General features: G+C 44.3%; 1 protein-coding gene across 4 annotated transcripts in view; it reads left to right on the forward strand.

Annotated features, from left to right (window-relative positions):
• Nucleotides 1-15,223, forward strand: part of heatr5b (HEAT repeat containing 5B) — a 139,940-nt gene that overhangs the window by 115,785 nt on the left and 8,932 nt on the right. For all 4 annotated transcript variants that reach the window (XM_059982182.1, XM_059982183.1, XM_059982184.1 and 1 more), the window contains 4 exons: nt 2,775-2,902; nt 9,549-9,696; nt 11,012-11,284; nt 12,678-12,902. In XM_059982182.1, coding sequence (XP_059838165.1) covers nt 2,775-2,902; nt 9,549-9,696; nt 11,012-11,284; nt 12,678-12,902 — 774 coding nt within the window. The remainder of the gene's footprint in view (nt 1-2,774; nt 2,903-9,548; nt 9,697-11,011; nt 11,285-12,677; nt 12,903-15,223) is intronic.

Consider the following 15,223-nt stretch of genomic DNA (forward strand, 5'->3'; position numbering starts at 1 on the left):
ATCCATAATCTAAATCATCGATATACAATGTAAAAAGAAGCAGCACCAACACCGACCCCTGCAGAACATCATTAGTAACCGGCAACCAACCAGAATAGGATCCCTTTATTCCCACTCTTTGCTTTCTGCCTTTCAGCCAATGCTCCACTCATTCCAATATCTTTCCTGTAATTCCATGGGCTCTCATCTTATTAAGCAGCCTCTTATGCAGCACCTTATCAAAGGCCTTTTGAAATTCCAAATACACAACATCTATAGCCTTCACCTTGTCAATCTTATTTGAGATTACCTCAAAAAATTCCAATAGGTTGGTAAGGCAGGATCTTCCCTCAAATGATCACTCAGTTGATCACACCACTCAACTGATTAGCGCAGGTCCTTAGTATTTGGCCAGATGTCCTTCATTGGCTCACCCTCCTGAGGGCTGCTTGCACATCAGCTTCAGAGACTGATACCATAAGATCACCCGGGGATGTAGGAATTTGTAATGCTTCCTCCATGTTTTGAAGAGGAGTGTGAGCATAGAAGCCATTGAGCTCATCTGGAAGTGAAGCCCTGCTGTCATTTGATTTAACTTCATAAGAGATAATAGTGTCCAAGCTCTGCCACAAAGGTCGAGCATCCTTCATTGATTCAAGTTTGGTCCTGAATTGCCATTTTGCCCTTAAGGTGGCTTTCCAGAGATCATACCTGGACCTCTCATAATTTTCTTGGTCACCAAACTTGATCAAGCCCTCAGCAGATTTCAGATCTCATGGTTCTCTCGGGCTTCTGAGTGGGTAAGACCCTGAATGATTTTGTAGCGACACACTTGTTTACAGCTGTTTTAGTAAAGTCTGTTAGAACCATGATTTATTCATTCAGATCCCTAGATAAGTGCGTGAGCGCAGCCCACTCCGCTGACTCAAAGCAATCCCGTAACTGCCTCCAGCTATCACCTCTTTGCTGTTCTAATCTCTGGAGCTTTGCTCTTTAGCCTCTGCCTGAATGCAAGTCTGAGGATGATAGCCAAGTGATTCGATTTACCAAAATGTGATCTGGGCATGGAATGAAAGACATTCCTTATCTTAGTAGAACAGTATGTTGGGTTCTCTGGTGCTAAAGGTTATATACTGACGGTAATTGTGAAGGGTTTTCTTCAAACAAGCCTGGTTGAAATCTTCGACTAGGATTTGAAATGCATTGGGACAGACTGTTTCTTCTTTGTAGACTGCATCGTTGTAGTATTGTGAGCGCTCGATTATCGTCAGCCACTGGTTTGTAAACTGCAGTAAGAATCGCAGCTGAGAACTCCATGAGTAAATGGATGGGGCAGCATTTAACTATTAGGTGTTCCAAGTTGGGGGAACATGAATTCAACAAAACCACCACAACTGACCATGGTGATGAACCTTCGTCCGCTTAACAATGCTGTATCTGCCTAGTCAGGCAGACAGATGGACATACTTTATTGATCCCGAGGGAAATTGGGTTTCGTTACAGTCACACCAACCAAGAATAGTGAAAAAATATAGCAATATAAACCCATAAATAATTAAATAATAATAAGTAAATAATGCCAAGTGGGATTTTGTCCAGGACCAGCCTATTGGCTCAGGATGTCTGACACTTAGAGAGAGGAGTTGTAAAGTTTGATGGCCACAGGCTGGAACAACTTCCTATGACGCTCAGTGTTACATCTCGGTGGAATGAGTCTCTGGCTGAATGTACTCCTGTGCCTAACCAGTACATTATGGAGTGGATGGGAGACATTGTCCAAGATGGCATGCAACTTGGACAGCATCCTCTTTTCAGACACCACCGTCAGAGAGTCCAGTTCCACCCCCACAACATCACTGGCCTTACGAATGAGTTTGTTGATTCTGTTGGTGTCTGCTACCCTCAGCCTGCTGCCCCAGCACACAACAGCAAACATGATAGCATTGGCCACCACAGACTCGTAGAACATCCTCAGCATCGTCCGGCAGATGTTAAAGGACCTCAGTCACCTCAGGAAATAGAGATGGCTTTGACCCTTCTTGTAGACAGCCTCAATGTTCTTTGACCAGTCCAGTTTATTGTCCATTCGAATCCCCAGGTATTTGTAATCCTCCACCATGTCCACACTGACCCCTTGCATGGAAACAGGGGTCACCGGTGCTTTAGCCCTCCTCGGGTCCAGCACCATCTCCTTAGTCTTTTTCACATTAAGCTGCAGATGATTCTGCTCGCACCATGTCACAAAGTTTCCCACCATAGCCCTGTACTCAGCCTCATCTCCCTTGCTGATGCATCCAACTATGGCAGAGTCATCAGAAAACTTCTGAAGATGGCAAGACTCTGGGCAGTAGTTGAAGTCTGAGGTGTAGATGATGAAGGGAAAGGGAGACAGGACAGTCCCCTGTGGAGCTCCAGTGCTGCTGACCGCTGCCTGACACACAGTGTTGCAAGTGCACGTACTGTGGTCTGCCAAATCTGCTGAGTTCTTCAGACAGTTGTGAGAACTGTAGATCATCAAGTTGCTCTAAAAGTATGTTTCTTAGAGGGGAGTTACATGCTGCAGACTGCAATGAGAGTAAATTGAAAGAGGTATATTTTAACGTGTATTTAGATATCTTTGTGCAGCTCACAGAATGTTGCCAATGATCTCCGGTACCAATTTACTAAAGTTTTAAAGCAATAGTTCAGAAGAGAAAACTTTCCTTTGCTAGATACGTGTGGGTGTCTAGGTCAATGTGGGCAAAAATAGGTTTTGTAATTTAAGAACATAAAGAATTTTGGTCTTGTCATTTCAGGTATTAGTATTGAGTTCCTGTGCTCGCCTCGGCCTGAAAACCCTCTGGAACATGTTACATCTTGCCTGAAGGCTCTTTGCACTTTGCTAGACTCCCCGTGTGCAGTAACATACATTGGAGAAGACCCGGTATGATGTTTGTATGGCAAGCAGTGTTAATTCCTGATTGTGCTGTTTACCCTGTGGGGTTAAGTCGATGTTGTACTGAATCATGGTGCAGTTTGTTGCTATCCTGTGCTCACTGGGGTTGAGACCAAGTAGTAGATTATGCATGTAGATTGAAGCTGATGGAGAAAGAATTTGATCTTGTCAGTCTAGTCTACATTCTGTCAATAAGTAAAACACATTCCCCCATTGAGAAGGCCTTGAAGCTCTCTGCTTCTTTCTCAATAAAAGAACCAACCAGTTCTCCTCCACCACCACCCTCCTCCATTTAGCAAAACTGGTCCTTGCCCTCAACACTTTCTGCAGACTCGAGGGTAGTCATTATCACGCACATGGGTCGCAGCTATGCCTGTCTTTTTGGTGGCTATGTTATACAGTCCATTTTCGGTAATGCTTCCCATCTCTCCCTCTGCAACGCTGATGGCTGCATTGGTGCTGATTCACACACCCATGATGAGCTCAATAATTTAATCAACTGCTTCGAACTTCAACCCTGTCCTGGATGAATTCCTTTGGTTCTATTCTGTCACCTTCCTCCCCTTTCTTGATTTCTCTTTGTCTCCATCTCTGGAGACAAACTTTTAACCGACGTCTTTTATAATCCTACTGATTCCCAAAGTTATCTTGACTATAGCTCATCCCACCGTCTCCTGCTTTTAAAAAAAAAGCTATACCTTTCTCTCAGTTCCTTCGTCTCTGCCGCATCTGTTTCCAGGATGATATTTTCCTTTTAGAGATGTCCTTCTTTAAAGAATGGAGTTTCCTTTCTTCCACCATTTATGCTGTCCTCAATTTCCCATACATCCTCGCTCATTCCATCTTCCTGGGGTAGCGACTGAGTGTAACAGTGACAGAGTTCCACTTGTCCTCGCCTACCATCCCATGAGCCTCCACATACAAAGCATCATTCTCCACCACATTCGCCATCTTCAAAGGGATCGTACCACTAACCACAATTTTACCTTCCTCCCCACTCTCTGCTTTCCACAGGGATCTCTCCATGATTCTCTTGTCCATTCATCCCTGTCCACTAATTTCCCTACCAGAACTTATCCCTGCCAAAGTGCTACACCTGCCCACTTACCTCCTTCCTCACCTTCATTCAGGGCCCTAAACAGTCCTTCCAGGTGAGGCAACACTTCACCTGTGAATCTATTGTATCCAGTGCTTGCAATGCAGCCTCTTCTGCAATGGTGTATCTATTTGTAAATTGGGAGACACTTTGTTAAGCCCCAACAGTGGAATTTTCCTGTGGCCAAACATTTTAATTCCCATTCCCATTCCAATATGTTGGTCCTTGGTCGCTTCTTGTGCCAAGATGAGGCCACACTCAAGGTGGAGGAGAATCACCTTATATTCTGTCTGGGTAGCTTCCAACCTGATGGTATGAACATCCATTTCTCCTTCTGGTAAAAATACTTTTCCCTCCCCTCTTTTTTTTATCACTCTAGCCTAATACCTCTCCCTAGTGCCCCCCGTTCCCTTTCTCTTGTGGTCTACTCTCCTTTCCAATCAGATTCCTCTTTTTCCAGCCCTTTACCTTCCCTACCCACCTGGCTTCACCAGTCATCTTCTAGTTATTCTTCCCCTCCTGCACCTTTTTATTCTGGCATTTTCCCCCTTCCTTTCCAGTCCTCCAGGTATGTGCCCATAAACAGCAGGTTCTTGCGAGAGAACATGTTCAGAACAAAATGGAGAATAAGACCACGAGTCAAGTCAAGTCAAATTTACTTATAAAGCACATTTAAAAACAACCCACGTTGACCAAAGTGCTGTACAGGTCAGAGCAGAAAGCTAAAATCACAAATACAAGAAACACAAACATAACCAATAAGGCAAACAGCTTATAGGCACAAAAAAACAACAACACAAGGGCCTAGGCAAAAAACAACAACACAAGGGCCTAGGCAAAAAACAACAACACAAGGGCCTAGGCAAAAAATCAGCCACATCAAGAGAATTCAAATGCTAGTGAATAAAAGTAAGTTTTGAGCCTGGATTTAAAAGAGTCAATGGAGGGAACAGAATTGATAGGGAGGGGAATGCTGTTCCACAGTCTAGGGGCTACATCAGCAAAGGTGCGGTCACCCCTGAACTTAAGTTTAGATTGCGAGACAGCCAGGAGCCCAAGTCAGCTGACCTGAGGGACCTGGAAGTAAAATAAGGGGTTAGAAGGTCTGTGATATGGGGGTGGGGGGTGGGGAACCAGTCCACTTAGGGCTTTATAAACAAACAGAAGAATCTTAAAATCAATTCTGAACCATTCTGGCAGCCAGTGGAGGTAGGCCAGGATAGGAGTAATATGGTCCCTCTTAATGGGCACCTGGCAGGAGCCTGGCAGCGGCATTCTGGACCAGTTGCAGACAGGACAGGGACGACTGACTAATCCCAGTATACAGGGAGTTGGAGTAGTCCAAGCATTTGGCCTTCATGTGTGCTGTGCCATTCCATCACAGTTGATTTATTTTTCCTCTCAACTCCATTCTCCTGCCTTCTCCCCACAACCTTTGACCCCCTTAATAATCAAGAACCTATCAACCTCCATTTTAAATATACCTCATGACTTGGCCTCCACAGCTGTTCAGCAATGAGTTTCACAGATTCGCCACCATCCGGCTAAAGAAATTTCTCCTCATCTCTGTTTATAGACAATAGACAATAGGTGCAGAAGTAGACCATTCGGCCCTTTGAGCCTGCACCGCCATTTTGAGATCATGGCTAATCATTTACTATCAATACCCGGTTCCTGCCTTGTCCCCATATCCCTTGATTCCCCTATCCACAAGATACCTATCTAGCTCCTTTTTGAAAGCATCCAGAGAATTGGCCTCCACTACCTTCCGAGGCAGTGCATTCCCGATCCCCACAACTCTCTGGGAGAAGAAGTTTTTCCTTAACTCTGTCCTAAATGACCTACCCCTTATTCTCAAACCATGCCCTCTGGTACTGGACTTTCCCAGCATCTGGAACACATTTCCTGCCTCTATCTTGTCCAATCCCTTAATAATCTTATATGTTGCAATCAGATCCCCTCTCAATCTCCTTAATTCCAGCGTGTACAAGCCCAGTCTCTCTAGCTTCTCTGCGTAAGACAGTCCTGACATCCCAGGAATTAACCTTGTGAATCTACGCTGCACTACCTCTACAGCCAGAATATCCTTCCTTAACCCTGGAGACCAAAACTGTACACAATACTCCAGGTGTGGTCTCACCAGGGCCCTGTACAAATGCAAGAGGATTTCCTTGCTCTTGTACTCAATTCCCTTTGTAATAAAGGCCAACATTCCATTAGCCTTCTTCACTGCCTGCTGCACTTGCTCATTCACCTTCAGTGACTGATGAACAAGGACTCCTAGATCTCTTTGTATTTATCCCTTATCTAACTTTACACCATTCAGATAATAATCTGCCTTCCTGTTCTTACTCCCAAAGTGGATAACCTCACACTTATTCACATTAAACGTCATCTGCCAAGTACTTGCCCACTCACCCAGCCTATCCAAGTCACCCTGAATTCTCCTGTGGCACCCCACTAGTCACCACCTGCCATTTCGAGAAACACCCATTCACCACTACCCTTTGCTTTCTATCTGCCAACCAGATTTCTATCCATGTCAATGCCTTCCCCGCAATGCCATGAGTTTTGATTTTACCCACCAATCTCCTATGTGGGACCTTATCAAATGCCTTCTGAAAATCGAGGTACACTACATCCACTGGATCTCCCTTGTCTAACTTCCTGGCTACATCCTTGAAAAACTCCAATAGATTAGTCAAGCATGATTTACCCTTGGTAAATCCATGCTGGCTCGGCCCAATCCTATCACTGCTATCTAGATATGCCACTATTTCATCTTTAATACTGGACTCTAGCATCTTCCCCACTACTGATGTTAGGCTGACAGGACGATAGTTCTCTGTTTTCTCCCTCCCTCCTTTCTTAAAAAGTGGGATAACATTAGCCATTCTCCAATCCTCAGGAACTGATCCTGAATCTAAGGAACATTGGAAAATGATTACCAATGCATCCGCAATTTCCAGGGCCACCTCCTTTAGTACCCTAGGATGCAGACCATCTGGATCTGGGGATTTGTCAGCCTTCAGTCCCATCAGTCTACTCAACACCGTTTCCTTCCTAATGTCATTCTGTTTCATTTCCTCTGTTACCCTATGTCCTTGGCCCATCCATACATCTGGGAGATTGCTTGTGTCTTCCTTAGTGAAGACAGATCTAAAGTACTTACTAAATTCTTCTGCCATTTCTCTGTTTCCCATAACAATTTCACCCAATTTATTCTTCAAGAGCCCAACATTGTTCTTAACTATCTTCTTTCTCTTCACATACCTAAAAAAGCTTTTGCTATCCTTTATATTCCTGGCTAGTTTGTAAGGGACATTATTCTATTCTGAGGCTGTGCCCTCTGGTCCAAGATTCCCCACCATAGGAAACAACCTCTCCACATTCCCTCTGTCTCGATGAGGGCTCCCCAACCTGGGGTCACCGGATACCTTGCTTAATGGTATTAGTCCATGGTGTAAAAAAAGGTTGGGACCCCTGAGTTGGGCCTTACACGATTTAATGGGTTTCAATGAGATCTTATTGGTGCTTCAAAACATCTATTTCCATTCTAAGTATGTGTCTGCAGACCACTATTTGCTTTCACTATGTTAGGAGTCAAGTTCCTCCTGACATTATTGAATTGCGACTATCATGGAATGTGCAAGAGCGTATTATCAGGATGGTGCCTTAAAGCTCAGCTTAGCAAGTGTTTTGGGGGGAGGGGAAATTCTGTAGGAAGGGTACTGAAGAGAATTAGTGAGGAAATCCAATTCTTGGAACGTGAATTGCAGAGGGGCATCAACTCTGGTGAAATAAGGAAACATAGGGGCTGGGTGTAACAAAAAAAACTATTTTGACGAGGACAATACAGTTGACGTAGACAACATGGACTTAGCTACATCCCACAGAGAAGCTCGTCTGAAAGGTTAGAGCTGGGTGGATCCAAGCAAGTGATATTGGATCCAAAGATGGCTTGATGTAAGGATGGTGAGAAATTGCTTCACTGATTGGAACGCTCTGACTAGTGGTATACCACAAGGAACCTTGGTGTTTATGATCATTTGGATATGAATTTAGGAAGAGTTATAAGTATACTTGCAGATGATGAGAGAATTGGTGTTCTTGGTAGACTTAGTTTGCAGATAAACTGGCTGGAGCAATAGCTGATTAGCTTTAATCCTGATAAATATAAGGTGCTGTATTCTGGGAAGGTCTGTTAGATACACAATGAAAGTTAGTGAGTATTTAGGAACAGAGGGACTTTGTACGCCATGTCCACAGTGGCAGCATATGCACCTGGGATACTGGCCTTCATCACTCAAGAGTGTAGAATATAAGGGTTTGTTCATCTTGCTATGTGCAAGAGATCCTGCAGATGCTGGAAATCTGGATTAACACACACGAAGTGCTGATTCAGCTCAGCAGGTCAGGTAGCAACTATGGAAAGGAATAGAGGGTCTCGGATCAAAGTATGTTCACAATTGTAGCAAATGTGGAATGTAGGAGATTTGCAGGAAATTCACAGTGAGGTACCATGAAGAGTAGCAAGACAGGTTGTGAAATGTTTTTTTTTGAGATGTTGATTGAGGAGTAGCTGTTGATCAAGATACCTGGAAAACTTTCCTGTGCTGCTTTGGAAACCTGAGAGGGCGGACACATTTAAAATCTCACTTGAAAGACTAGACCACTGACAATGCTGTAGTAACTCGGGATTGTCAGCCTAGATTTAGGCTCCAGTCTCCAGAATGCAACTTGAACCCATAGCTTTCTGAGGCTGACTTGGAAAAACCTCGGGTGGCACTGGAACTATCAAAGCTACCTTGGAAAGCTCAGTAGTGCAATGGTTAACAGAATGCCATTACAGCACCAGCGGCCATGGTTAGTAGGTTAATTGGTCACATGGGTGTAATTGGGCAGCACAGACCCATTGTGTTGGAAGGGCCTATTACCATGTCATAACTCTGAAAAAAAAATAGTGACTGCCTACAATGACATGTCCATACTCTCTCCATGCCCCCATCCCCCATTTCCTTATCCCCCACACCCCCCCAACTCCCCTGCTGACCATCCCCCACTAATCCCTCCCAACCACCCCCCCCCCCCAATGTTTTACTCCAGTCACCTTAAAAGTACATATGCCCTCACATATTAGCCGTTTCTGCCCTGGCAGAAGGTGCTGACTGTCCATTCTATATATGCCTTGTATCATCTTGTACACCACTACCAAGTTACCTCTCATCATCCTCCACTAACCTCACTTAACCCATCCTCATAAGACATGCTGTCCAATCCAGGCAGCATCCTGGTAAATCTCCTCTGCATTGTCTCTAAAGCTTCCACATGCTTCCTATAATGAGGCGACCAGATCACTGCATGGATTTGCTACCCATTCTCCAGTTTCCTCCTACATTTCAAAAATGTATGGATTAGCAGGTGAATTGGTCACATGGAAATAATTGGGAGGTCCAGGCTCATTGGGCTGGAATGGTCTGTTACTTTGCTGTATCACTAAATAATCTTTAAAAATACAGTATCTTTCTTCTATTCCAGCTGCTCATAGTTGAGCTTTTTAATGTATTGCACCGTCTTTTATTAACTTGTGGGCCTCCCTCTGTTCAACGACAAGTGACTATGGTTATACAGCAGACAATTCGAGCTGCTCAGGACCACCTTCAAGGCCTGGTGAAAAAAGTTCATGGTAAGTTAGACCAAAAAATTATTTCTGCAATCTTGTGTGATCGACTGTGTTGTCTGTCTGCTGGAAGATGAATATTTCATATGTTTCAAAGGTGCATTTAATGTCAGAGAAATGTATACAATAAATATTCTGAAATGCTTTTTCTTTGCAACTGTCCACAAAAACAGAGGAGTGACTCCAAAGAATGAATGACAGTTAAATGTTAGAACCCCGAAGTCCCCCCAGCTCCCTTCCCTCCCTGAGCGTAATTGGCAGCAAGCAGCGATCCTCCCTCCCCCATCAGCACCCACCACTGAGCACTCAAGCGTACAGTGAAGACATAGACTTGCAATACCCCAAAGACTACTTATTCACCCGAATACCACAGGCTCTCTCTCTCTCCCTAATAACAGAGAAAGAGATGTCTCCAGTTCACAGTGAGAGGGGAGACATAACAAACAACTTGCTGGTTTACGATGTTAAAAGTCCGTTGCGTCACTTTTTCCGAGCTCTGTGACCAAAGATCTCGGGTCTCTGGGCACACACCCAGAGATCTTCTGACTCCCATGACACACCGATCTGCCAGGATACCAACCTTTGATCTGCCCCTCCCCAGAGCCATGAAATCTTGACCCTCCGAAGGTGAGCTAAGCTCTTAGGCTGCATCCTTGGCATGTCAAATAACGGCCAGACAAGAAATCCCAACAGGGAGTCCCATTCCTGCAAAGAATCAAAGCCAGTGTGTAACTCCAGGTCAGGGTCTTCAAAAGTACCCTGAAAGGGAAAAATAGAGATATTAACAATGGAAATAGAGCTGTTTCCAAAGATGCAAGCAACGGAATCGCCGTTTAGCGCCATCATAACTAAGCTCTGCTCTCTTCAGCTGGTGGGACTACATAGAACTCCAGCTGGTGAAAACTGATCTTTAGCGGGGTGTGTGTGGGGAAATGGGGAAACTGTACAGATGCAATATATCTAGTTTTCTAATGCACACTACTGCAAAGGAGGCAGTCAGGAGTTTACCAAGATGCATTTTCCAGGGAAAAAGCATCTGGACCATTCTTCTCCAAGGCGTTTATCTCCATAGTCACTTGAACAGAACTGAAATGTTTATTCCTGAGCACTTTTAAGCTAAAATGCCATTTCTGTACTTTGTTAGCACATTTATAAGTAGTCTATTGATTAAATGAGGGAATGTTGCTCTTTTCTAGTTCTCCTCCCCCCACCCCCTTTCTTCAGCCAGGGTTAATAGCATTTCAGGGGCTGGTGTCTGGAGCTGTTGTTAATGTGTTTCAAAGTTGCTACTTTATTGAAAGTGACTATGGTGGTCTTGTAGAGGAGGACAATGTTCCTGAGGAGGACTCGCTGATCACTCTAGGGGAAGGAGGGAAGACCGGGGGTCTGATTCCTGGTAAATCCATTGTGTTTGCTGCCCTGGAGCTGCTCATGTTCATCTTGGTACGACACCTCCCACAACTGAATCCTAAAGTGACCGACTCTCCCAGTCACGTTCTTCAAAAGACAACGCCTATGTCAGAGGAAAGTGCCCAGCTCATTGCCATCACTGTCTCTATCCTGGCTGATTTGCCATCGCTGTGTTCTCCTTCAGGTAAGAACACCATGGTAACAAACACAGTGATCCTCAGGTGTGTAATTATCTTCCTTATTTAGAGATAGATTACAGTAACAGGTCCTTCCAACCATTGAGCCCACATCACCCATGTGACTAACCCAACTGTTTTTGGGATGTGGAAGGAAACCGGAGCACCCAGAGGAAACTCGTGCAGTGACGAGTAGAACATACAAACTCCTTACAAACTGCGGCAAAACTGAACTCAGGTTGCTGGCACTCTAATAGTCTTATGGTAATGGCTGCACTACTGTTTAATGTGAAATTTAACTTCTTATCATCTTTCACCTGACCTCTCTGTGTTCATAATTAAACCTAGTTTCAATTATGTATAGAACTACATACAATTTGTAGCAAAGAAACCATTCAGCCCATCATGTCTCTGTGCTGGTATTTGTGTTTCAGCAAATCCCTTTCCATTCTCTGCTCTTCACATTATCATTTTCCTAACTCTCCTTTAAACTTGTGGTTTTCACCTGAACAGCTACTTGAGGTTCAGTTCTGCTCTTACCAGTAAGGAGTTTGTACGTTTTCCCCATGATGTGTGTTTCATCTGGGTGTTCTGGTTTCCTCCCACATTGCAAAGACATATAGGTTAGTAGGTTAATTGGGTGGCACGGGCTCATTGGTTTGATTCTATATATCTCTAAATAAAATAAGAGAATAAATAATAATCCCCTGTAATTTATGAACCCACCAGAGTACCATGCTTTAGATCATGATGGATCATAGAGAAAAGTGCACCTGACTGAATTATAGGCTCCAGTCTGGAGCAGAGCTCCAATGTGACCTGATAAAGAGACAAACCAGCTATCATAGAACCTCAGCTTTCACTTTAATAGTGAAGACTGAGTGAATTCTTTTGACGGTGGAAGCTATCTATACAAATCTTCTGCTCGGTGGTCTGATGTACTACTGTGTGAAATTCTGATACTTAGGGGAAAAGAAAGAATTCAATTGGATTGTTGCCCTGTTACTCATTTAAACTAATAATAATTTTCCACAACATCTTTGCAAACTGAGGACTTGGTAGCTGTAGGCAGTAATGTTCCAGTTGATTCCAGTGATTAACCTTTGTTATTTCTTTGGATAGAAATATCTTAAGGATAATTTTGCTGTCTTGACCTAATTTTACTTAGCAAAATAAGCCACTTTAAAATGTTGTTTATTTCCACATCGGTCAAGCTTTTGGGCCAAGGTCCTTCATCAGGACTGGAAAGGAAAAGAGAAGAAGGGGGGAGGAGTACAGGCTTGAAGGTGATGGGTGAGAACGTGAGGGAGAAGGTGGTAGGTGGGTGGGGTTAGGGGGATGAAGTGAATAGCTGAGAGGTGATAGGTTTACTAATGGCTTGTATTGGTTCCATTTTCCCAGGAAGTATGACAGTACTCCCCACAATTCTTTTCCTGATCACGGGTGTGCTGCGAGAGACGGCTATGAATTCAACTGGTAGCCACATGTCAGTCCCAGCCAGTGCAGCCCTGCAGGGTATCAAAACCATCATCACTTCTCCGCTGGCCAAATCAGATCAAATCCACAAACAGTGGAAAAATCTTATCTGCAGCTCATTGGCTTCCATCTTGGAATATTCCAAACCAGGTAGGACATGTAATGTGGAATGAATTAGATTCCTCAGACTTTGCTGCACAAGATGGTAGGGTGTTTAAGGAGGCTTATGGTGTGTTGCTTTCATTAGTTGGGAGACTGAGTTCAGAGAAAAGCCCTCACTCACTCAACCTTTCCTTATAAGGCATATTCTCTAATTCTGAGCTAGAAGGTGAATGATGAAGCCAGATGGGTAGAAAAGGTAAAGGGCTGGTGAAGAGGGAGTCTGTTAGCAGAGGATAGTGGACCATAGGAGAGAAGGAATTCGTTGCCACAGGCAGCTGTGAAGGACAAATCTTTGCATATATTTAAGGTAGGGATTGATAGAATCTTGATTGGGCAGAGCATGAAGGGATACAGGGAAAAGGCAGGATATTGGGGCTAGGAGCCATGATAAAATGGCAGAGCAGACCCGATGAGCCAGATGGTCTAATTCTGCTCCTCGATCTTACGGAAGGAGGAGGGGTACTGGGGCAGGTGATAGGCAGGTGGGAAGAGATGACCAGAGTGGGGAAGAGGAGAGGGGAGGGATTTTTTTTAACTGGAAGAAATGGATGTTCATGCCATCAGGTTGGAGGCTACCCAGACGGAATATAAGGTGATCCACCTCCACCCTGAAAGTGGCTTCATCTTTGCACAAGAAGAGGCCATGGACCGACATGTTGGAATGGGAACTAAAATGTTTGGCCACCAGAAAGTTTTGCTTTTGGTAAATGGAGAGGAGGTGCTCGACAAAGCAGTTCCCCCAATTTATGATGGGCCTCATTAATGTAGAGGAGGCCACACCAGGAGAACCGGGCACAATAAATAGCCCCAGCAGACTCACAGGTGAAGTGTTACCTCACCTGGAAGGACTGTTGGGGCCCTGAGTGGAGGTGAGGGAGGAGGTGAATAGGCACTTTGGCGTTTCCAGGGATAAGAGAATGGAGGGAGATTATTGCGGAGGATGATGTGTTGGATGGGGTGGTAGGTGTGGACAAGAGGAATTGTATCACTGTTAAGATGGCGGGAAGATGTGTGAACATGGATATTTGGGAAATGGAGGAGATGTGGGTGAGGGCAGCATCAATGGTAGAGGAAGAGAAACTATGTTCTTTGATGAAGGGGGACATCGCAGATGTTCTGGAATGGAAAGCTGCATACTGGGAACAGATGAGGGAGAGACGAAGGAACTGAGAAAAGGGAATTACATTTTAGCAGGAGACAGGGCGGAAAGAGGTATAGTCAAGATAGCTGTGGAAATTAGTAAGATTATAAAAGATGTTGATCAACAGTTTGTCTCCAGAGATGGAGAAGGGGGAGCAGGGTATCAAATGGACCAGTGAATTTAAGGGCAGGGTTGAAGTTGGAGGCAAAATTCATAAGCTCAGTGTGGTGCATGAAGCAGCACCAATACAATTGACAGCCAGCAACGTGGAAATGATTAATATGAGAAGGCATAATTTTAAGGTGATTGGAAGAAATTATAGGAGGTTGTCAGAGGTAGTTCTTCTACACAGAATGGTGGGGTGCATGGAACGCAATGCCAGGAGTGGTGGTAGAGACAGATACATTAAGGGCATTTAAGAAACTCCAAAACAAGCATGTGGATGAAAGAAAAATGGAGGGCGGGGTTATATTGGTCTTTGGGTGGATCAGAGGGTTGGCACAACATTGTGGGCCGAGGGGCCTGTACTATTCAGAACTGTTCTATGATGCCGTGTGTGAAAGGCTCTCTGAGAATGACAAATCCTTTCTCATTTCAACATCTGTTTCAACAAATATGTGCTTTGAGAGGGAGATGTTTCAGGTGAGCAGAGGGATGAAGTATGGAAAAAAACGTGGCAATAATTACATCTCATTCACAACGGGTAGGGAAACATGTCAAGACTTAATATTCAGGGTGACTATTTAGCCAGTAAACACAGATTAGTGTTTAAACACAAGCCAAGTATTTTTTTTGAGATACAGCATGGTAGCAGGCCCTTCTGGCCCAACAAGCCCATGCCACCGTATAACATCTATGTGACTAATTAACCTACTAACTTGCATGTCTTTGGAATGTAGGAGGAAACCAGAGTATCTGGAGGAGGCCCACAGGGGATTGTACAAACTCCTTGTACACAGTGACGGAATTCAATCCCGGTCGTTGGCTCTGTAAATGTGTTACACTAATCACTACACTACCGTGCTGCTGCTAAAAGTATATCCACTTTGGATCATTGTTTGGACATAGCTCTCCCCATCCAAGTGATTTCTCAATGCTAACCAGCTGAATACCACTACCTTTGAGCTTGCAGGTTGGAGAGATGACAGCTTCTCTCATGTCCAATGGG

The sequence above is a fragment of the Hypanus sabinus genome, chromosome 10 (assembly GCF_030144855.1).
Source record: "Hypanus sabinus isolate sHypSab1 chromosome 10, sHypSab1.hap1, whole genome shotgun sequence".
Taxonomy (NCBI): domain Eukaryota; kingdom Metazoa; phylum Chordata; class Chondrichthyes; order Myliobatiformes; family Dasyatidae; genus Hypanus; species Hypanus sabinus.